General features: G+C 36.1%; 1 protein-coding gene across 1 annotated transcript in view; it reads left to right on the top strand.

Annotated features, from left to right (window-relative positions):
• Positions 1–25,310, top strand: part of LOC122788965 (disintegrin and metalloproteinase domain-containing protein 9-like) — a 1,117,261-nt gene that overhangs the window by 876,661 nt on the left and 215,290 nt on the right. The window contains exon 15 of the mRNA XM_044056033.1: positions 1,767–1,863. Within this exon, the coding sequence (XP_043911968.1) occupies positions 1,767–1,863 (97 nt within the window). The remainder of the gene's footprint in view (positions 1–1,766; positions 1,864–25,310) is intronic.

Raw genomic sequence — 25,310 nt, 5'->3', positions numbered from 1 at the left:
TTTTGGCAGATCTTTTAAATAGATGAAAGGACATTTTGGTTAATTTTCTGATGAAGTTATAATCAAAATAAAAAGAATTAAAGCACTAATTTATTGTACTCGTGTCTCCTTGGTGGCCATTCTAGTTGTTTGTTGTTGCTGATCTCTGAAGTAGTTACATGCTGACTATCTTTTTCTTAAGAGAATAACAAAAAATGAGACAAAACACATAGCTGATATCCACTCATACTACATTTGCTTCCATTCTTATGGGTTTAAGTCTGATAATTTATAAGGCTGATTATTGTCTAGAGGCCATAACAAAAATCAATCTTAACTGCTACAATATTTATTTAATGTAAAAATAAATTAAATTTACCATAAATTTAAAGATTGTGGCATGAGTTATGGCATGAGTTAAAAATCTAAATAAATTGGAAATAAACTCTTTATGTCACCCACTGGATTGCCAGCAGACCTACAGATAGGATTCAGATAATCAAAATTGGTGAAGTTACTTCCACAAAGAGATCATTCAGCGGTGGACTCCCCCATGGTTCTGTGATGGGATCTCTTCTGTTTAACATCTACTTTTCTGAAGTAAAAGCCAATGCCAAAGGGCTCTGGCTGACTAAACTATGAGATGACTGCAAGCTAGGATCAGTCATTGAATCCCCGAATGACTGCTGCCAAAATCATGGACTGCAACTAAATGCTGAATAATGCATTATTGTATCCTTTGTGAAGTCATCTACCTCAGGGAACTACCACATTTACAATATGCCACGAAGAGTCACCACAGTTATGCGGACAGTTACCTAACTTTTAATTGTGTCCATTGTTGTAAGAACGTTCTTCTATATTGCACATCTTATAAACAAAGGGATTGTGTTTAGATCTAGGGATGTCATTGTCCCCCTTTATTCAGCCCTCATTAGGCCAGTCATTTAGTATAATGCCCCCTTTGGCATGTATCTGTCCAGACATATGCAAGAACTAGAACACCAACAGAGATACCTCACTAAAAGGATACAAGGCTTAAACAACATGTCCTATATGGACAATTAAAAGCTCTGTCACTATACCTGGTATCCTACAGACTGCTAAGAGGTGACCTGTGTCTTGCATGTGAGGCATCCTTTGACCCTTTACTAATGGATTTACTGCACATCAGCAAGTCAAGTGGGATCAGAAATAATCAGTCTAGGGATCTAAGTCTCTTCTGCAACATCACTAGAACAATTTGGAGGGACATGTATATCTCACAGAGGATACCACTGCTGTGGAATAGACTCCCCATCCACATAAAACAAATTTCATCCTTGTCTATATTCAAGCAAAGCTTAGAGCTCTGGATGGGAAACAGAAAATGTACCCAAAGTCTGTCCCCTATACTACTAATGGATGGAGGCAGCTCCTAACTGCTTTACCTCAAGCATGAGACCCCTCAAATTATCTCTGGTATGATTCAAGTTATTCCCATTATGGATAATATATAATTATTGACCACAGGATGGCTAAGGCCACTCTATAACCAAATGGGATAGGCTATTTTGAGCACAAAAAGAGAAACTGGCTAAGTTTAAAATGGACTACAAGGGCAGCTAGCTCGGGCCTTACCTATGAACCTATAAGAATAAGTTATCTTAGAATATGCAGCTTAACAGGATTTTCTTCATATTATAGTTATTAACAACAAATCTTTTTGGAGGATTTAATATTTTTCTTTCTAATGTAATGTGTCACTTGATTTTTTGTAAATTATGAATGGTCTTTCCTCTTTTTAGACGCAGTAAAAGCAGCAGATGTTTGCTATCAAGTGCAAAATGCAGAAGGAGACAAATATGGAAACTGTGGAGGAATCAACGTCAAATGTTCAGGAGAGTAAGTCACGTAGTTTAACTTATTCACTTCAATGATAAGCCAAAACGTTACATCACAGGTATGCTGTATTAGACATCAGTTTATGTTTTGCTTGTTTCCTTTTATACAGAACATTAGACAAGAACAGTAAAGACAGCATAAAAGCAGTTATGGCATTATACCCCTCTCTGTCTATCTATGTTTTTATTCCTCTGTATCTATATCTATATTGATAGATATTATTTATTTATTTATTTGAAATTTGGTAAATGGATAAGTAGCTTGGTAAACTGACCATTTTTAGCCATGTTCTGGGTTACAGAGGAACAAAGTATATACTTATTCTTCTTCTTTCGTCTTTTCCCGGTTAGGGGTCGCCACAGCGGATCACCTGTCCGCTCATGATTGGCAGTGGAGTTTTACGGTGTCGCCAGCCCAGCGCCCAACCTTCCACAGAAAGTATATACTACAATAATAAAAAAAAATTATATCAAAAGTGCAAATGCATCATATGTCATATGATAACAAAAATGTATATGCAAAGTAAATAAACATAGAAAAGGGGTAGCAAGAAATAACAATATTCACAATATTTCAAGCAATGTAGAAATATGTACAATATTTATAATATTTACAGGGTGGAGTTCTCTTAGCAGAGTGATAACTATATGTGGTACTTATGAATATTTCAGTTAAAGTATGTGTGCAAGCCTAAAGCAACTTATCCAGTGTCACCACAGCAATTGTAGCAGTTTTTTTTTTCTGGTAGATACTCTTAGTTTAAACTTGAAGCCATCCAATGTTCTTTGAGATTATATTTCTTTGGGTAGTTGAGTCCATGTTATTAGGCCAAGTTTGTTTTATTTGCTTCATTTCATTTGTACTTGTTTTTCAGGGTAGAGCACTGATCTCCATGGACCTTTTTCAGACTCAGCTCAGGAGTCTCTGGTTAAGTGACTTGCTCAGTGTCACATAGTTAGGCAAAAGAAGCTGAGGGAATCAAACCTTGCACCACTGGCCCACAGGAATCAGCTTGATAACAGCTCCTCAATCCTCTAAGCTAACTGCCAGAGTTTAGTAGTTTAGTAAAGGCCCTTTCCCTGATGGTAGTGGCAACACATAGTCTCAAAGTTTCACCATCATCCTAACTTTCTCTCAACGAGTATGGTTCTTTTATTTGTAAGATTAATTTTGGTGGGGGGCATTGATCCAGCATGTTAACTTTGATCAGTTGTATGCTGAGTAGCATAGTAAATTAGGGTACTTACGTATTATCGCAACCACATTTTAGTACTCGCAGAAATCACAATGTTTCTCTGAAACGAGGTCTGCTAAGCTATGAACCATTATTTTTGTTGTTAAATATGCCAGCTTTAGTGTTTTCTAGGAACAGAGTGTACTAATAGGACATGATTTGCTTTGAGCAAGAATGAAGAAGTGTTTCATTGGTGGAAAGGCTTAAAAAATCTGTTTTTTATGTGTTAGAGAAGACTGAATGCATGATATATATTAATGCGTACTATCGCAACACATTTCAGTAATGTTTCTGTGAAACGAGGTCTGCTAAGCTAGGAAGGGGTGTATAAAGTCTTTAGAAGTGTTGTGTGCTAGTTTTTTTTTTATATTGGAAGAGGAAAAAGTTGAAAAATAGTCTTCCCTGGTAATGACCATTTCAGCCTTAGAAGAAGTGCTGCTTGTCAGTGACCATTCCTCATCAAACTCATGCAACTCACCACCTTCACCAAAAGGCAACCGGCCCATTTAAATTCTGTTTAGGTGTACATACTGCAAGGGGTGATTGCTATGTTTGGGACGTGTGTGTGTGTGTGTGTGTGTGTGTGTGTGTGTGTGTGTGTGTGTGTGTGTGTGTGTGTGTGTGTGTGTGTGAATCATTTAGCATGTGCAGTACCTGTTGGTAGTACTGTAAGTGGCTGCTGCGGCAACACAATTTGACATGCACAGGACTATCCATCTGTAGCAGGATAACAGTTTAACACCCCCGGACGAGGAATCTGGATGGGGAGAAAGGCATCACTCCCTGAGGAATCACTGTCCCCTTAGTCAGAATTTCTTGCAAGCACCTTTTTTTGGGGTAATTACTGACCCTGAGAAGTCGCAGTGAATGAGGCGTGGCCAAGGATGAACACAGGATAGCAGCAGATTTCTTCAGCTCCACCAATTTCATTACACTGACAGGAATTAATTACTTAAAAAATTAATTTTTGAAGTAATTTTCTTTCTAAATATGTTTGTTTTATATAGTTCTTGAACTATATCTAAAAAAGAAAGGAAATTTTAACAATATTCCTGTCAGAAATCACATTGGAAATTTTCCTGTCAGTTTATCAGTCTGAAATGAGTTCCAGTAAGACAAATTCTCAAGACTCCAGCATCAAGAAAGAAATTCAGTCTCTGATAACTATAATCCAGCAACTTACTGCTAAGATGGATAAAATGGATACTAAAATTGATACCTTCATAGAAAAAACTACAAAACAAATAGACTTGTTACATATAGACCTGCAACAACAGAAGATCCAGATGACAGGCATAGAAGAAGCTATGAATGACATGGAAAATAGAATCCAAGAAGAGGAAATCAACATTGAGTTTCTGCTGAAACAAAATACACATTTACAAACAAAGCTGGATGACTTGGAAAATAGATCTAGGCGCAATAACATTAGGATTTTTGGACTGCCAGAAAATATTGAAGGTAACAATATTACTTCTCTTTTAACAACATGGCTCCCTAAAACTTAGACTTACCAGAAGCATTCTCTTTTGGTATCGAAAGAGCACATAGATCTATAGCTAATACTAACTCTAACAAAACTATCCTAGATCAGTTATAGTTAGATTTGTATCATCTTTGATAAAGAGATGGTTCTTAAATCTGCTTGGGCTAAAGCTCCTGTTAAGATTAATGAGACAACTGTGCGTTTTGACAATGACTATTCTTCCTTGGTAATAGCTAAAAGAAAAGTTTTTCTGCCACTAATAAGGGAGCTTAAAAAGCACAGTTTAAAACATGCCTTCTGTTTCCTGCCAAGCTAAAATCTTCCTTCCTGATGGTCCTAAAATTTTAATGACTTAGACTCTGCTTTACTGTTTATCAAAAAAATAAGATTTTGGATAAAATAGAGGAAATGGAATGGGCTAGTCCTTCATTAAAGAGACTGGCAACTGAAACTTCGTGGAAGACTTCAGAGAAGAAGAAGAGACTAAAGAACAAATGATTTGTTTTATGTTTTTTTTTTTTTTCTCTCATCATTTTACTTCATTATTAATATTTTAAATATAGTTCCTGCATTTCCAGAAAGCCACAAATGTTCTGAAAAAGATTTAATCAAAGTTATTCTCTGTGTGCAAAGAAATGTTTTGTTTCATAACCAGTCAAAATATCTGAGGAACTAATAACAAGCTATTATTCAATTTGTTTCTCTTTCTGAAAAGAGAAGTAAGGTCAGTAATTTGATACATTTTTTTTTCTCCTTTTCTTCTTTTCTTTGTTTAAACAATGACATTCTATTTAGATTATGTAGTGGGTAAAGGGTGGGGGAGGGCAGGGAGAGAAGAGTAATGAAAATATGATAAATGGAATAATAATATATTTATTCCTTGTAAAAAGTTTATATGTTCTTCAAATGCTATTCCTAATTATACTTTCTTGATTATACCGCTTATGCTTGTTTGTAAATAATCTGTCATGCTTTAACTAATAATAATTAGAACTAAATAATAGTAAATAATATGTTTTATTTTTAACTCTATTAATATAAACAGTAAGTAATATTCCATTGTATATACTTCTTATAGCTTTCTCTTACTTTTTTTATTTCTGCTTTACACTCTTTTATTTTCTACTCTCTTTTCTTTTTATTCTTTCTCTTTACTTTTTTTCTCATATTAATATATAGAAATGCTTTTGATCATATAGACACAGTAAATAATAAGATTTGCATAAAAATTGAGTTGGGACAAAAATATTGAGTTTTATTACTTATTAATAACTTTGGGCTTAATTTCACTTACATAGAGGCTGTAATAACCTGTAAAATACATCGCAAAGGTTTTGTCATGTTTAGATGCATTTACACTGCTAAATGAATGTTTGTCACTAGTTTTTAACAAGTTTCCGCCAAAATGTTAAGGGAGACAATCTGGGATGTGGGCTACCTCATGAACAGTGTCCTCGAGTTGTTTCAAAAGCTTCAACTCTCAGAATTCTCACAGAGAAGCTGAAAGCAGTCAATCTGACCTTTGACCCAGATATCACACTGACACATCACAGATTCAGGAAGAACACTCTACCAGGAAGTAGAACTGATGCAAATGCGACTATGTGAAGGAAAATGAACTCTTTGACATTTAAATGTGAGTTATTTTATATAATTACTTAAATATCTATGTTATCATTCATAAAATATGTCAGTTATAATGATTTTAAATGATGCAGTTTCTTGTAGTAAGTAAATGTCTTATTTTAGAAGGCATAGAAAATGAAACATTTATTCAAGTGTTTTTGAAAATCTACTTGACTGCAGCATACTAATCTGTGTTGAAAACTTATGTTCCAAACATATACATTACTATAACTCATTTAATTCATCTGATTGACAAGCATAAATAACTTTATAACTCTATTCTGGAAGAAACTGTCACGTGATATATTTTAAAGCAGTAGTATAGACATACAAAATACAGATGTTTTTTTTTACAATAATGCAAGTGTTTCTGAGAATTTGCATAACTATGCAGTATGATTTATAACAATTTCTATAAATATAATATTTTATTCTATTGACAATAATGAGTATGAGTAAAATGCTCATATATAAGCAATTCAAGGGGGGTTTTTTGGAAGCTGTTGACTGCATTTACATGACAGAAAATAGATGCATCTTAATATATATAATGTCTGAACCATATTAGCCAAAGTTTTTGATTTAAATGAATGTTAGAACTTATTTTTACATACTTTGAATAAATTAATATGTAAATATGCCTTCCTTTTTTTTTCTTTCACTCTCTCTCCTCTTTCACGTCTTTTATTTCTCTCTCTCCTCTTGGCTCCTAATATCAAGTTTATTTGAATGCTATTTGAATACAAGTGTATTATATTACATAGATGTATATAGTAGTATGAATAGTTTTTAAAAAAAAGTTTATTTTAGTTTATATGATGCTGTTTTATCAAATGTGTAGTCTTGTCTTGCTAGATAATTGAATTGAAAGCTGTTAATTTAAGTTAAATATAACCAGTATTAAATTGATAAGGTGGTAGCTGAGGTACTGCTGCTTAGAGTAGGGGGTTAACTTGAGTGGTAAATACTACTCTAAGTTGAAGTTTTTAACTCCAAGCTGGATGCAAGGTTTAATCCTTACATTATTTTCACTTGTTCATTGTTATATGTATATAGTTTTGACATCCACAATATATTTTGTACACTCATTGTCACTACATACAAAATTGAATCCTATACAAAATCCCATAAGAGATTCAATAAATACAGCTATATTTAAAGGTACACCTAAAGGAGGAGATGTAACATTACTTATGTTGTTATTTGTTATTTTGATCATAAGATTCTTAAGTTTTAAAAATGCCAAATGACATCTTTAAAAGGAATTTCTTTAAACATTAATGGATTGAATAATCCATGTAAAAGGGCAAGCCTAATAAGACATTAATTTACATAAGGCCAACTTAGTCTTCCTGCAAGAAACCCATCTCTTGAAAAAAGATATTGATAAACTAGCCACAAACAAGTATACAGTATTGGTTAGTTCAGAGCACACTCAGAAAAAAAGAGGAGTGGCTATTTTATGGAATAAAAGTATGCCCATTCCTAAAACCATTAAGTCTTATCAGGATGACAAAGGAATGTTTTGTATGGTTACAATACAAATTAATGGGAAGACTTACACTTTAATTAATGTATATTGGATACCTAGAATTGGTATTAATACAGTGAAACATCATCTTGATAAGATCATATCATTCTCTATAGAAGATATTATTTTAGCTGGTGACTTTAATTGTATACTACATGAAAGTGATACTACCACTATAGGAAAAAGAAGAATTACATCTAATGCAAAACATTTAAATGATTTTGCTAATTCTTATCATTTGAATGATATTAATAATCAGATAGATTCAAAATCATTACCATACACCTTTTTTCTAACAGATACAAAACTTATTCAAAAATAGATAGGGTCTTTATTTCTAACCAGATGGTAACTGATTTAATTAATTCCAAAATCATTTCATGTCCTATATCTGATCATAATTCAATTGTTTTTGAATTCATGATAAAAAATACTCATAATGTTCAGATTAAAAGGATACCAGCATACTTAACTCAACTAAAAGACTATAAAGAATATATACTTTCAGAAGTACAACATTTTCTAGACATAAATAATACTCCTGAAGTCTCCATTGTCTATGTTTGGGATGCCTTAAAATCATATCTATATGGACAAAGTATAAGATGGTATAATAATAAAAGGAAATCTTGGGATAAGGAATTGTTAGATATTCAAAGTAAATTAGACTCTTATAAACATAATAATAAAGAAAATATTATGGATAAGAAAGTCATTGAAGAAATAAACAAACTAAATGAGAAATACAAAGAAATTTTAACTCATAAAGTTAAAATAACTCTAGAGAAATACAAGTTTTGTCTTACTCACTAAGCCCCAAATACTTACATAGACTTAAAAATAAAACAAAAAGGTTGAATAAACAAAACCATATCAAAGAAATCTTTTCTCTAAGGAAAAGAAGAATGTTTCTAGTCTACCAGAAATACTAGATGAATTTAGAAATCACTTTCACAATATTAACAATAATAACATTAACATGGAACCTAAAGATAAAATAAAGGAGTTTATAACCGCAAACATGAATAAAAAGCTTAATAAACAACAGATTAAACTATTGGACAAAAGTATTTCATATACAGAGGTTATTACACAAATAAATAAGCTTAAATCAAACAAAGCACCGAGTAATGATGGTATTATACCAGAGATATATAAAATCCTTTCTAAAAGTACATATTCATTAATACATAAGGTTTTTATTTTGGCCCAAACTGAGTTAATAACCCCCCCATCTTGGCAATATACATTTATTTCGCCAATTTTAAAACCTAATAAAGATCCAACTAGATGTACTTCATATCGGCCCATCTCATTACTTAATGTTGATTATAAAGTGTTTATGAGTATTTTTGCTGATAGATTGAAGACAATCATTCCCGGCATTATAGATATAGATCAGACAGGCTTCATTGTAAATAGAAATACTTTTGATAATATAAGAAGAACTTTAACATTAATTGATTTTGCAAATAGGAAAAAGAAAGATTTAACACTTATTAGTCTTGATATAAGTTCAGCATTTGATTCAGTAAGTTGGGACTATCTGTTTACCTTACTGAAGTGCACAAACTTCTCAGATGCATTTGTAAATCTAATTGAGCATTTATACAAAGGAACATTGGCTTATATTAAGATAGGAACATATGTTTCACAAAAAATACCCATTCTTAAAGGTACAAAACAAGGATGTCCACTTTCTCCACTATTATTCACTTTAGTAATGGAGCCTTGGGCTAATTTGATCAGAAACAGTACTGACATAGAGGGTTTTGAAATAGATGAAAATACAACATCCAAAATTCAACTTTTCGCAGATGATGTTCTAATTACATCAGCAGGATCTAATTCTTCTATGCAGTCTCTATTTGATAAAATGATGAATTTTAAAAGTATTTCTGGTTTAATATTCAATGAAGAAAAACTAAAATACTACCTATATATACACGAAAAAATATTCTCATTAGTGATTTTACTAAATATGTACCCAATTCAGGTCAGATAACTTATTTAGGTATAATACTATCTAAAGATATTAAATCTATTATATATAATAATTATAATACCTGTTTTCTTAATATACAAAATCTTTTTAATACCTGGAATAATATGTTTTTTACTATGGAGGAGAGACTTACAATTATTAAAATGATAATATTCCCCAAGATTTTATACTTAATACAATCAATAATACTTCCACCTACAAAAATAATTATCATGAAACTGAATACACTAATGTTAAATTTCCTATGGGCACCTAATAGACCTAGGATTGCATTAAAGAAACATACTAATAGCTGGTCTCAAGGGGTATTTCTTTTCCAGACTTTAATTTATATACTATCTCTTCTATTGTAAAAGTTATTACTTTATTAATAGATCAGTCATATGTCTAAAATGGAAAGATTATTGGGAGCTAATTAGTATGCACTTCATGAAAATCTCCTTAACACATAAAAATATGATTGTAAATAACTCCATGTTATGGTTACTAAAGGAATTTTGTACTTCACCTATTACACCTAAACATATGGTTTGTTACCCATTAAATATTATTATTAGCTATCGTAACTTTATATTCATGCACCCTAAGTATAGGGAATGGAATTTTATTATATTCCTATAATGTATACTCAGGGTATGCTTTTGTCATCTACTTCTGAAGGAACTCATTTAGCTATAGATAATGATCTAAAGTACTGGTATCAGTTGATATCTGATAATACAGTTAAAAATCTAGATTTCTTAAAACAAGAATTTGCTCTAAGAGAAACTTGCTGGTTAGAGGTTCAGACCTTTAGACAACATCTCATTGATAGAATAGATCTAATGTCTATAACAGTTAAAGAATCTATTCCAACACTGATTGATTACTTGATATTAAATTTACAACATAAAGTTTCTGATAAAGGTAAACTTTCATACATACATAAAATTATCAGACAAGAAACTTTTTACAGTGTAGATACATACTGGAATTATTTCACTTCTATTAATGGGGACCCACCAAATCAACAAGATAAACAATATATATTGAATCTGCCTATAGAACTACGTCTTCCATTGTCTGGAGACTTTGTACATGGAAATTTTACATAGATCTTTTATACACCTTTGATGATGAATAAAATAAATAATAAAGATAATCTATGTAAGAGATGTAATGTAGAAATTAATGCTGACTGGGCTCATATGTTTTATGACTGTATAAAATTAAAAGAATACTGGAAGTCAGTTAATGAATTTTTGCAGGCTCTTTTTACAGATAATTTCATTATTTCTAAATCTCTTATATTATTCAACACACCTGTACCTCAAAGTGTTAAAAAGGTTAAGCTTCCCTTGTTATGGTCTATTCTAGCAGTGGCTAGGAAAATAATAACCAGAAATTGGATTTCAGATACACCTCCTTCGTTCAATGAATTTAAAAATGTTATGAATATAGTGTGCCATATGGAAATAAACACAATTAGGTCAAGAACAACTAGAAAAACATCTTATTATATTGTATGGGATAATTTACAAAATTTTAAAAAAAAAATCCTAATTTCAATAGCATGGTATTTTAGTTTAATTAATTGATCTGATTGTAGTGGATGTCTTTGTAAATACTTTAGTTGTTTTGTTGAATGTTATAATCATATCTATTTTTAATTACTTGTATAAAATTGTTATGATATTTCTCTTGTATGTTAAAACAATAAACCTGTTTTGAAAAAAAAAAAAGAAGTCGCAGTGAATATTCCTGAGCAACCTCCCTTTGCTGAGGTTGTCATCAGCAAGGCTGTATTTGCGATGCAGCATGACAAAGTGGAGTTCACCAGAATAATGACACACGCCTAACATGAGTCCAACATTTGAATTTTTTTCCTCTCCCTGCCTCAAACCGTAGGGGACACATCACTACTTAGTTGCATACACACCCCTTTAAAGCTTAACAAATCCGTTTTCTGGGAAACACAACAAAGTATGCCAGTTTTGAAATTTGGTTGCGATAATACGCAAGTACCTAAATTAGCTAGTAATCAGTATCCAATAAAATCTCTTTAAAGGATAACAGTGGCAGGTATGCTTGTTGGCTAGAGTTACAATTTAGACAGATTTTTTTCCACAGTAACTGTAATTTTTGTATGTTGATGCTAAAAAGAAGTGTTCCTAAAGGTAGGGCATATTCAGTTTTGGGAATGAGAACATTTCTGGCTGTAGATTTCCTTAAAGTTGAGGATTATAGACATAACATTTTGTAATAAAGCTTCAGATGTACATGGTTTTGCTGACCAAGTAGTCTATATGCCTCGAATATTAAGGCAGGGACAAGAAGGAATCCTAGATATTTTTGCTGTGTAACACTAGGCATTGTATTACTTGAGGTATCCCTTACAATGATCACGGGGAAGACTGAACACATTTTTAAATGTATTTATTTATTGACATTTGTTGAATTCAGAAAGGATATTATTTGCAGATAAAACTAGTAGATTGTCTACATAAACCCTTATTTTGATATACGGTAGGTTATAAAGTAAGACATTTTATAAAGAGTAAGAACAGTAGGGGGTCAAACTTTGATCCAGTAGTGAATGTACATATATCAGACAGTATATTGTTAGTACATACCTTGAATGTTCTGCTTTCCACATAACCTTTGAACTACTGGATAGCATTTAGTCTGAAACTGAGCAGAAGGGAATGATTTACAGTTTCAAATGCTCTTGTCAAATCTAAAAAGCAGCTGCCAGTGATTAAGCCCTTTGTTCATACAATGGTAAATTGAGTTACTGGCTGTATAAAGTGCTGGCACAGTGCTGAAGGCCTTACAGAAACTGTGTTGTTTGTCACAAAAGAGGACATAGCTATTTATGTGGTCAAACAACTATTTATATAAGAAATTTTCAGATGTTTTTGTTACTGGGCACAGGTTAGAAACTGGCCTACAGACTTCGCAATCTTTTTGTACACCTGAGTTGGGTAACGGAGTTATGACTGAGTACTTGAAGGAAAGAAATGTTATAGTAAGGGATAGGTTGTAGATATGAGTAAGAAGCATATCTCTCAACTGTACAGATTTTCAAAAAATGTCCAGATTTTTACCTCATATTTTTGGTCCATTTTTCATAAATTTGTGGTTGTCTGGCAAATCACTGGCGAGTCATTAAAGATAAAAGTCAGGAAATAATGACAGACATTTGAGTTTCAGACTTCATAGCCTTTAGAAAATTCATGTTAACATAAAACCTGTTATTCTATCAACTTTCCAAATTTGTAAGAGCAATATTTAAACATTGTTCCTATTTTTGGACCTTTCTCCTCCACCCCACCCTACCCCCCATTATTTATGGGTTTGTCCAGATTTGTTGCTCTAAGAGATTGAGAGGTATGGTAAGAAGTTAGTCAAATATCTACTTGTGCAAGAGGTTTTCAGATGTCTTTGTTAGTGGACTAAGGCTAGAAATTGGCATCTAGTCTTTGCAATCTTTTTGTACATCTGCTTTGGGTAATGGAGTTATGAGTGAGTAATTGAATGATGGAATTGAGGATATAATAAGGGACAGAATGCCGCTATGAGTAAGAAGTTTGGCAATGTAAGATGCTGCCATTTTAATATACATATAATCCCATTATAAACTACACACACACACACACACACACACACACACACACACACACACACACACACACACACACACACACACACACACACACACACACACAGCTGGAATTAATGTAACAGCTGGAAACAAGGAATGCAATTAGGTGGTTGAAAATTGTTGTGTTTTTCTTTCGGCTTTTCCCGGTTAGGGGTCACCACAGCAGACCTCTGGTCCGCTAATGATTGGCAGTCGATTTTTATGGTGCCAGCCTGACGACCAACCTTCAATGAAGGCATGCCCATTCACGCATATCTTTCGAATGCCATTCGACCGCGGGGAGGACATGCAGACTCCACACAGAAGGCACTCCAGTCGAGAATCAAATGGGAGAACCTCTTGCTGTGAGGTGACAATGCTACCGCTGCACCATGGGCTCCATAATCCAAATGCAGTGTGGGTAAATGTCTGATGCCATTTTGTAAAACAACCTTTTAATTTGAAATATCTTTTTTCACCATCACAATTGGTGACAGTACACATGGATTTCATCCAATGCATTGCAGAGAAATCGTACTATGTTTTCTGTTAGTTGGTGAGGGAAAAAGCTGTATAACATCAATAATAACAAAACCTGGGGCTGGCTGTGGCATAAATCATCAACTTCTAGTAAGTAAAATCATGCTAAAACTTAGAGTAAGCCAGTACGTAGTAAAGCATGTCCTTCAAAATATCATACAAGAGTTCAATGATTTTAGAACTGATTAGTTGCATTAGAGATAAATGACAGAAAACCAGAATAGTTATAAGAAGTCATCACGAATGCTGTATTCAAAGAAAGTGAAAAGTCCCAGCAGAACATGGAAAAACAAAAGCAGTCAAAACAGCTGACTGATTAGACCTTTAAATGCTGCTCAGAAATATAAAGAAGGAAGAGAGGCAGTTGTGGAACTTATCCAAAATGTCTAGTGTGCTACAAGATGGGGCAAAGAGAAGCATGACAATCACACATTCAAGGAAAAAGGGGGTTCATGTCAGTCGCCCTGCTAGACGGGGTCCAGTGAAGTAAATATTGTGGGAAGAAATATCCAGGGAATTGCTATAGCTAGGCTTGTATAGACCCTAGGGCCGATAGCCTAGTACCAACCTATGAACCTATAAGAGTCACCAGACACTAGAGGAAGAACAAGATAGACTCAAAAAACTACTTGAGCTAAAGAGAAAATTCCAGCCTCAGATTGGATGGGTTTATGGGAACAGTGCTGATAAGCTTAAGAAAAGGTTAAAAGAATACACCAAGTCATTATACTGTAAAGGCCAAAAAGGTCACTAACTGTTTCACTCTGTACTTACTGATCAATAAGTGATGGAGATGAAAGAAAAATTTAGAAGATGAACTTTACCAAAGAACAAAGCAGTGGACCTACATGGCATTCCCGGTTAAGTATTACAGCACTTGTATGAAGCTGTTACATCTATAATGCTCATCCAGGAAATTTGCAGTACAACACGAAGGTCAAATGACTAGAAAAGATCCAATTTTATACAGTCTTGAAAAAAGATTATTCAACTGACTGTGAAAATTAAGTGATCTGATCCCTCATGCTAGCAAGATTCTTCTCAAGATTATTCACTAGAAGAAATAAGTATGATTGGGATGAGAATTGCCAGAAGTGAGACTAGTATCCAGGAAAAGGCAAGGAACAACTTACATCATTGTGGCTGTGAGTAGGGTTATTCAGAAGACAAATGAATAACTAAAGGATATCTACATGCATTTCATTGATAATAGCAAGACCTTTGTGTAAATCATGAATAAACTTGGGCCACATTCAAACAATAGCATATACACACACACACACACACACACACACACACACACACACACACACAAACACAGAAAGACAGATAGAAACACTGCAATATATCAATATAAAATATTGTGGCAAAGTAGTGTTGGAAAATCTACAGAGTACTGTCTTTTTTCTGAGATAGTTAAGTAAATATGAAAGAGGCCGAAAGATAATGGGAGTCAGCTACAGTTTAGGTATTTCAGGGCTACTACCCATGCTAAGGTTAAATTCCACATTCCAGGATCTACAGAGGAGTTTGTGGATGCCAACAGGAGTATGGTGTTATTATTAGAACATATCTCTGAAGCTAAGAAGAAATGAGAAGTTGTTTTTCTGCACAATGAACAGCAATTTTTTTGGAAGCTGAGGAAAATAGCTGCTTTTTCACAAATGAACTCTTGTAAGTACTGTTGCATTCTACATACGTGTGTGTTTCATATGTTCATAGGTTCATGCTAGTCTAACAACCACCAGGGCGTTTACAATTTGTGTTTGCAATTCAACCCAAATGGTCCCAGAGTTCCTTGGATGCCTTATGGTGGGGTATGTTAGTAAAGAGATACTTTAGGGTTATTGAGGGGTGTTAGTTGGGAAACAGTTTACTTACTGTTGACCTCTGTCCATCAGAGAAATAGGGCCAGCCTGTGTGTGTGTGTGTGGGGGGGGGACACAAAAAGACCCAAGAAGATCTGTGGAATTACTTTACTAGCATGATAAATATTGCTTTCTGTAACTCACAAAAAGCTGTGAAATCTGGGAATCTTGAGGCAATGTTACAACTGCCTCATGTACACAGACAACCCTCTCCTCCTCCCAACAAATTCCAACACATGTGAGAGATGCAACCATATAGCCATACTGGAGGCTAAGCTCTCTCAACTCAGTACTGGCGAAACCAGTCAGGAGGAGAAGGAAACCACACTCACTACAATTCCAGTCTCACATAGACCTACCACGACAGCAAACCAAACACATTAACACACAAAAACATACTCGGAGGCTCTAAATAAAAATCTGCCTAAGCAACAGATACCTCCAAAGCAGACACCCAAGCAACCGCTACCCCAAAACAAAACACGTGCAACACATAGCTCACAAATCCAGTGTGCCGAACAGTCACAGCCCTTAAGGCTAAACAACACACCTGATACACTTGTAATAAGTGACTCTATCATCAGGCACACTGACGTCCCACTCACCAGGCTGAACAAGGAAAAGGTCATGGTGAGCTGCCTGTCAGGCGCTAGGATCCGCCACATAACACAAGCACTCAGGTCACTCCAAGGCAAGTACAAATATGACTCAGTCATTGTCCATGCTGGTGTGAATGATCTGAGACATACCTCCCTGGACTACATGAAGAGAGACATAGAGGAGCTCTCTGAGCATGTAGCCCAGGCCGGTATGACCCTGACCTTGAGTAGCATCTTACCCTCACCAAGAATGATGCCACAATATGAAGACAAGATGATCAATTTCAACAACTGGCTTAAGTATTGGTGTCATTCAAAGGGGATCCAATGCCTGTCAGCCTGGGATGACATGCTCGACAAGCCACGATGCTTCGCTAGGGATGGTTTGCACCTGTTACCCCTGGGCTTTCGCATATTGGCAAAGGCTCTGGCTACCCCCATAGTGCCTTTTTTAGGCAAGGCTCAAAAGACAAACCCACCTCCATAGGTATCACAAGGGATAAGAAACTAAGAGTAATGCTACTCAATGCCAGAAGTCTAAACCTCAAGATGCACGCACTCGAAACTCTCCTTAGCATGGAGAACATCGATATCTGTGCAGTAACAGAAACCTGGTTCAAGGCTCCTGAGAGCACCCCAGCACTACCAGGTTATACCTCATACCATGCTTTTCAGCCCCAAAATGGACTGTACCACAAAAGGAGGGGGGTATCAATATTCGTCAAAGATACCCACACCTCCAGGTTGGTGGCACAGCACGAAACATCAGAGACTATCCATGTGCAACTAACAGTGGGTAAAACTGCCTTCCAGTTTATAGCCTGCTACAGACCATCCTCCCAAACTCAGGAACCCCACTCGGCCTTCCTGAGAACACTGGAAAATATGAAGGTCTCTCCAAACACCATTATATTGGGTGACTTCAACTACCCAAACATAGACTGGGAGCATTACTCTAGCTCCAACACCCTAGCCCAAAGGTTCCTAGAATTTATAAACTCAAATGCTATGGAACAACTTGTTACCACTCCCACAAGAGGGGAAAACATATTGGACCTGATCATCACCAACATGGGGACTATGCTCCAGACCAGAAGTGTATCCCTCACTGGTAAGATCAGACCATAAACTAATCTCACTGGATATTCACATCCCGACTCCACCCCCTGCCCTGAAAACCACAGTGAAAAACTTCTCTAAAGCAAATTTCACACTCCTCAAAACCAAAGTGGAATCCATCAAAGCCCCCGGGCCTGTGAAAAATACAGCCCAGACCGCAGAATCCTTTATAAATGCATTCTATGAACACCTTCAGGAATGCATGGATCATGCAATCCCAAATAAAACCAAGACCCAATCCTCCAAAGGCAGACGTCCTGTCTGGTGGACCCCAGCCATAAACAAACTATACAATAGAAGGAGGAAGCTACTACATGATAGAGCAAAATCCCAAAAAGGGAAGGCATCTCTGATCAGTATTAGCAAAAAACTACGGGCACTCATAAAATCGTCTAAGGCCAGCTTCGAGAGAAAAATTGCACAGGACACTAAGGATAATCACAAGGCTTTCTTTAGTTATGTTAGGAACCTGGGTGGGATTTCCCAGATATGCTCAGAATTAGTCCAAAATGACAAAAAATACACCGAACCCACAGACATTGCCAACATCCTAGCTGACAGGTTCAGCGCAAACTTCTCCCCCCCTCCCCACCAAAAGGGCAAATATTTATCCCAGCAGAGTGCTGCCCCCCTGACATTGCAGATGCTCAGGTAAGAGCTGCCCTCTCCAAAGCAGAAAACACAGCATCAGTGGGACCAGATGGTGTCCCGGGCTGCATCCTACATGAACTCCAAGAAGAGCTAAACCCAAACATAAAACTACTGTTCAATCTCAGCCTTACTACAGGATATGTACCCAAAGAGTGGCGTACAGCAACAGTGGTCCCTCCCCACAAAGGTGGTGCCTCAACGGATCCTGGAAACTATCGCCCCATAAGCCTGACTAGCTTGGTCTGCAAAGCTATGGAAAGGATCATCATGGACCTCATAAATAAAGATATTGGGGACCTACAGACACTGGATCCTACCCAGTTCGGCTTTGTTAAGGGCAGATCCTGCCTCTTAAACCTGGTTGATTTCTTTGAAACAGTCACCAAGGCCATTGACGAGGGGAAGGTGGTCCACACAGCCTACCTGGACCTCGCCAAAGCCTTCGATACAATACCCCACTCGGGCATTATAGATAAGCTCACCAGCTTAAATATAAACCCCTATGTCACTAGATGGGTTGCAAACTGGCTGAAGGACAGAACCCACATGGTTAGAATTTCTGGAGCCATGTCAGACTCCAAACCAGTTACAAGTGGCGTACCACAATGCTCAGTCCTGGGACCTCTCTTGTTTGGTATATATTTCTCAGACGTACAGGCCAACACAGAAGGACTGTGGCTGACTAAGTTCGCAGATGACTGCAAACTGGGCGCCATAATCGACTCTCCAGCCGACACAAGCATCCTCCAAAAGGGCCTCATAGAAACAGACAACTGGTGCCAGAGCCATGGCCTCAAGCTAAATGCCAAAAAGTGTATAGTCATCCCCTTTGGCAAAAACAAAGTGCCCACAAATTACCACATAAATGGTAATCCATTAAGTACAGAAGAAGTAATTAGGGACCTGGGGACCCAAGTTGATAGCAATCTCTCATTTGATAACCACGTGGCCAAAGTGGTTAGAAAAATATTTTATATAGCCCACCTAATCATGAAGGGATTCACATCTAGATCAGGGGAGGCCATCGTGCCTTTTTACTCATCCCTCATCAGGCCCATAATTGAGTACAATGTCCCTTTCAGGATGTACCTTACCAGACACCTGCAGCAACTGGAAACACCCCAAAAGTACCTCACCAAGAGGATCATAGGGCTCAAACAGATGCCATATGCTGCACGGTTAAAGAAACTCCAGCTCTACTCAGTGGCATACAGGCTGCTCAGAGGCGATCTGTGCCTGATGTATAAAGCCATGTCCAACCCAGAATTAATGGACATGCTGCACCTCAGAAAATCCAAATCCCATCGAGCTACGTGCTCGGGAGACTTGAACCTCAGAACTGAAATAAATAGGACATGCTGGAGGGACAGATTCATAACCCAGAGGCTCCCTTCACTCTGGAATAAAATCCCAGTCCAGGTTAGGCAGAGTCCCTCATTGACTCTCTTCAAGAGGAATCTTGATGAGTGGATGGGAGATCGTAGGTTTTCCCTGGGTATCACTTCTGTGTCAGTGTTAGACAGAGGCACAGTATACTAACCTCGAAAAAGGGCATAGCAAAATTAATTTAAAATGGGTGGTGAAAGCCAAACACACTCTGGCTAGGCTTATAAATGCCCTTAGGGCAGATAGCCTAGTATGAACCTATGAACCTATTTACTAAGTGCTGATTTTTCTTTTCTGGTATTCCCCACACACCTAACAAGAAACCACATTTTGTTGCCTTATGTAAATAAATGTGTTTAAACCAGAAAACTGATGACAAACTGGGCAGAACTGAAACTCATTAAAAGCTCTTCCTTTCTGGTACTATGACATACCTAATATATATATATAAAAAATAAATAAGTGAATATCTGTTGGCCATTCTGGCATCCTGTGGAATTACAGGTGTGGAGTTTTTTACTTCTTTTTTACAGGTATAATAGGACTGTAGGTTTAGAGCAGTTGGGGCTTTTTGATACAGATTGTGGTATAGTAAGGATAAGGAAATGTACCCTTTTCCCCACTTTAGTGCAATTTCAAAGTTAGTATATATAATTAGTGGGGGTGTAGGGCACAGCCCCCCCTACATGGGGATGAAGGGGGCTTGCCCCCTGCAAAAGTTTATTTTTAGTGTTTATTTTATTATTTTTTTAATTTCGCTTATTTGTTTTGTGAAAGTGCATTTTTGTTAAACTGCATTTTTGCTTAAGTAATTTCAGCTTTTTGAGATTAGAAGAGATGAACTTTTGGTGAACGAAAGTAGACCCATGTACACACACACACACATATATTTACAAATATTATATGTATATGTATATGTGTGTATATATATATATATATATATATATATATATATATATATATATATATATAAATGTAGATGTATCTTTGTCTATTTATATAGCTAGATATACAGATATCTGTACTATATACATTTACTATCAATTTACTGTCGACTCTTGCATCTTGGACCTGTATCCCATGAAGAAAGAATTTTCAGTAAAATGCAGTCAGCTCCCTATTGAAATGCCGGCACTAGAAATACCAAGTGCCGAAAAGTCAAAAAAAAAAAAAAATGAAAGAAGAGCAAATCTCAAAAATTGCTGTCCTCCTTAAAATTTCTTTTTGTGGGGGGGAGCAGTGGGCAAGCCCTTCACACCACCCAAACTTATATATGCCAACTCCAAGATCACCATACTTCAAAAGGGAACATTCCAAGAAATGGCATCTCGAACTTAGTATATACAAGTCTGATCTTTCAGCCATTCATTCTCCGCATTTCAGAAGTCACTGCAGTGGGTCCCAGAATTCCAAATGTTTACCATGCATTCACTATACAAACACAGCCATTCTTCAATAACATGCCAAACAGCATACTTGTCTATACTCTGATGTGTGGCAGTTAAAGCATTACAGTATATGCAAGTAATAAACTAAATCAGTTAATAGCATATACAGATCACACATTTAAACATCCTCACCTTAGAGAATCAATATCAAATATATGAAAGCCCAGAAAATGGCCACCCACAAAAAATAAACAAATAAAAATGCAAAGGCATTTCAAAAAGGAAGAACAATAAAAAATATTCAAGAAATGCCTTCACAAAAAAACTGGAAATATCTGTCATGCCCATAAAAAATAGAAAATCAAAAGCTGTTTTAAAAATTTTGTAAAAAAAAACACCCTCCTAAGCAGTATGAAATTACAGAGCCATCCTTGCAGAAGGCCAAGTGCTGACAAACTGAAAAAAAAGACCAAAAACACAGGAGAAAAGTGAATCTCAAGAATCACTCCTTTCCTTAAAACTTCTTTTTGCAGGGGAGGCAAGCCCCCCACCACCCTGAACTTAAATATACCAACTCCAAGATTGCCATAGTTCAGACTGTGAAGACTGGCAGAGAAGGGTGAAGGCTGCCAGCCTAGCCAGATAGAATTGTGCAGATAATTCTGTCATTTGTAAATATGAATGTAAACTACAGGCTTGTTGTCTTAAATGTAAAGAAATGCCATTACATGTGGAACTGGAAATAAATGTGACAACAGTGCATTCTACTGACCAAAGTAAAGCCTGTGGTGGCCCTTTGAAGTGGAGAGTGGTGCCGAACAGTCTAGATGAAGAAATTCTTTCTATTGTTTTAACCAAAAGTTAAATTGCTAGATTTAAACATGCAAATGTATTTTTATTGCTCTTTTCCTGACCAGCTTCAAGATAGCAAAAGGGAGATGTTAAGAATGTAAATGTAGTTAATGTGTAGCCTGGGAACACCAGGAAAGTGCAAAAAGATGATGGCATGTTTATCAGAACGGAAATAGCAATTTAAACAGAGAGAATCAGAAGACATTAAGCATTTTTGTCTTGATCATCCAACTCAGCACCGCCTTATGCTCTCTTATGTAAGGTATCTTAGACTTGTGTTTTCTTTTAGGAATAGTTAGGAACTATAAAGTTTAGACTAAGTGTTTTTCTGTGATGTCAGAACTGTACTACTGATTTATTTTAAGTATTTCTGTGTGATCTCTGAACTCTTGACTAACACTGACTGTGTAGTAGAAAGTATTGTCTTGTAGTTTTAATTATTTATTATTAAATATTTTAAAACCTTTTAACTGTGGCTGGTTTTGTGTAGAGATAAGTTAAGCTCTAGAGTACATTGCATGTATATAAGGATCCTGTACCTGGTCACTCTAATATGCCTTGAAACTGTTTAGTCATATCTACCAACTGGATAATAATATTGCACAGTAATAATTGGACACCCTTTTAATGGCCCTTGGGTAGCTGATAATATTAGCTGGGTGGTGGCAGCTGGTACTACCGTATAGTCTGGGTAAAAGGAGCACAGCTGGAAAACCTGTGCCAGCCTTCCCCAGAAGTGTCTGTGTAGTTGTATAACCTCTTATTTCAAAGTGTGTGTGTGTCAGCTACTTGAGCAAGGACACAAATCACTGGCTGGACAGAGAGGGTGCTGGAGATTTTAGCTTGCCCAGCTGGCTGAGATCTGGACCCTATAACTGTGCCAGTGGGGAGTCTTATTGGGGACCTGGAGAGCAAGGGAGCAACCAGCCCCAAACTGACTGCGATCTCTGTGTGCTCTTAAGGGAAATTGCACTTTGCTGTGTGTATTTGCTATCCTTTCTTCTCTTATAAGACACCCGCTCTGGTGTTAGTGGTGAGGATTGAGGCTTCTTGATTGCTGGGCCAGGACATGGGTGTCACACAGACAAAAGGGAATATTCCAAGAAATGGCATCTCAAATTTAGTATATGTAAGTCCGTTCTTTCGGCCATTCATTCTTCATATTTTGCTACTCTCTGCAGTGGGGTCTGACATTTCAAACAGTTAATGTGATTTTCAGCAGAAACAAAGTAAAAAATAATCAGTGTGATAAAATATAGTCTCTCGATCTCAACCTTCCAAGTAAAACACCACATCTGTACCAAAACAGAACACAAAAAATAAATAAAAATGCTGAAAAAATCAACTAATGGGACATAGTTCCACTCCTGTAGCTCCCATTTTGAGTCAAACATTCTCACATAGTGTTCGCCTTGTAAAGCCAAACAACTGCCATCTGCTGACAGATGTTCTATTTAGCATACCATCAAAACATACAAATTCTGAAGCCGTTCAAATGGATTGCCACTACCCTGAAGATAAATCACTAATCACCTGTACAGGACATTGCTAGAACCGCACAACAACATCCTCAATACAGTGGAACTCTCACCATATATATGTGTGGGGGAGGGTTGGTGTTTATGTTCATTGGCATGTACCAGGCTAATGACAAAATGACCACTTTAGCCTTTTTAAGCCCAGCCATGCAAACCAAATCTCTGACAAAGTTTGGTACCCTTGCTAGTGTACGCAGGGGTTTGGGATATGAAACATTTACAAATAGGTGTGTGTTTTTAAACTATATATATATATATATATATATATATATATATATATATATATATATATATATATACACATATATACATATTATACATATACGTGTGTGTGTGTGTGTGTGTGTGTGTGTGTGTGTGTGTGTGTGAGGTGGGAGGGTTTCTGCAGAAGGTCAAGTGTGTATTTGGTCATCAGCTGTTTAGTCAACTGCATATGACTGACTAAGCAGCTGGTCAACTACACAATTCCTATACATGGGCAATATGCGCTTACCCCAAGTTTGTGCAATCTTGGAGTTAGTATATATAATTATCAGGGGGCATGGAAAATGCATGGGGGCTTACGCCTACAAAAAATGTTTTCTATATTTTCTTTGTTTTAAATTTTGCATGCGCTGTCTGTTTCTTTGTGCATGAGGACAAGCATGTCAATGTCTATGTTTTCAGCATTTTTATGTCAGTGTTTTGCCATTCGACATTAGGAGACTGAGTTTATCTGCCAGACCCCTATATATATATAAATATATATATATATATATATATATATATATATATATATAGTTCCCCTTCACAATCTCAAATTACTGAATACTCGAAAATTCAGTAACTCGAGACTGTAAAGTCGAACCAACAAAAATCCCGAAACCCACAAGCATGAAAACAAAAAAACCCTGAACATACAGATCACATACACCACACAACATTCACACCATACAACCCACATCACATAAACTACAAGCCATGAGGGCGACTGCACCCCCATCCCCCTACTTATATAGTCTAACTCTGAGATCGCACTAATACACAAAATAAAAAACACCACACAGACATTTTACACTGCCTCGCACACACACACACACACACACACACACACAAATACAGACACATCCAACACTCACACTCATACTCCCCCCTCCCTACCCTAACCCATACACACAACTTACAAAACACACACATACACTCACTTACCTTCACTTCCGTAAAACATCCCGACTCACACACTTCCCATCCCATAGCTGACATGCACAAGAGTGAATTCGAGATATTTGAATTCGCGCTTATGGGTTTTTGACTTTACAGTCTCGAGTTACTGAATTTCGAGTATTCAGTAATTCGAGATTGTGAAGGGGGACCATATATATATATATATATATATATATATATATATATATATATATATATATATATAGCTATATAGATATATAGACAGAGAGAGAGGGATTGATATGTGTGTGTGTGTGTGTGTGTGTGTGTGTGTGTGTGTGTGTGTGTGTGTGTGTGTGTGTGTGTGTGTGTATGTGCATATAAGTTTGTGTAAATATATACATATATGTATGTGTATGAGTATATGCAGTAATGCACAATGAGGTGTGCATTGTACAGATATTACCACATGCATAGGGGTGCTATGAGTAATGAGCCAAAACAGTCCCTGGTTATGCAGTAACATATGTACTATGCACATCCCTAAGTGCCTTATTGCACTTATAAAATGGGCATCTGTATTTTTTTCAAGTTTGAATTTTTGTAGTTTAGGTATGGTAATTATACTTTTGAAGTGTACTTTACTGTAAAATTTTCCAATAGCTATTTTAACTAATTACCTTACGGGATTATACCTTTTTAACTGTATGGAATTTTGGTCTGAAATTTTTCAAGGTAGTCATTTAAGGGACTCTGTTGCATGTCATTTCACAGTCCTGGTTAAAAGCAGCTGGTGACACTAAACAATACATCAAATACATTCTGGCTGATGAATGAGTCCAGATGAGGAGACTAACAT

Source organism: Protopterus annectens, chromosome 14.part0 (genome assembly GCF_019279795.1).
Source record: "Protopterus annectens isolate FY-2018-M chromosome 14.part0, PAN1.0, whole genome shotgun sequence".
NCBI classification, from domain to species: Eukaryota; Metazoa; Chordata; order Ceratodontiformes; family Protopteridae; genus Protopterus; species Protopterus annectens.
This window is presented reverse-complemented; position numbering and strand designations above follow the sequence as displayed.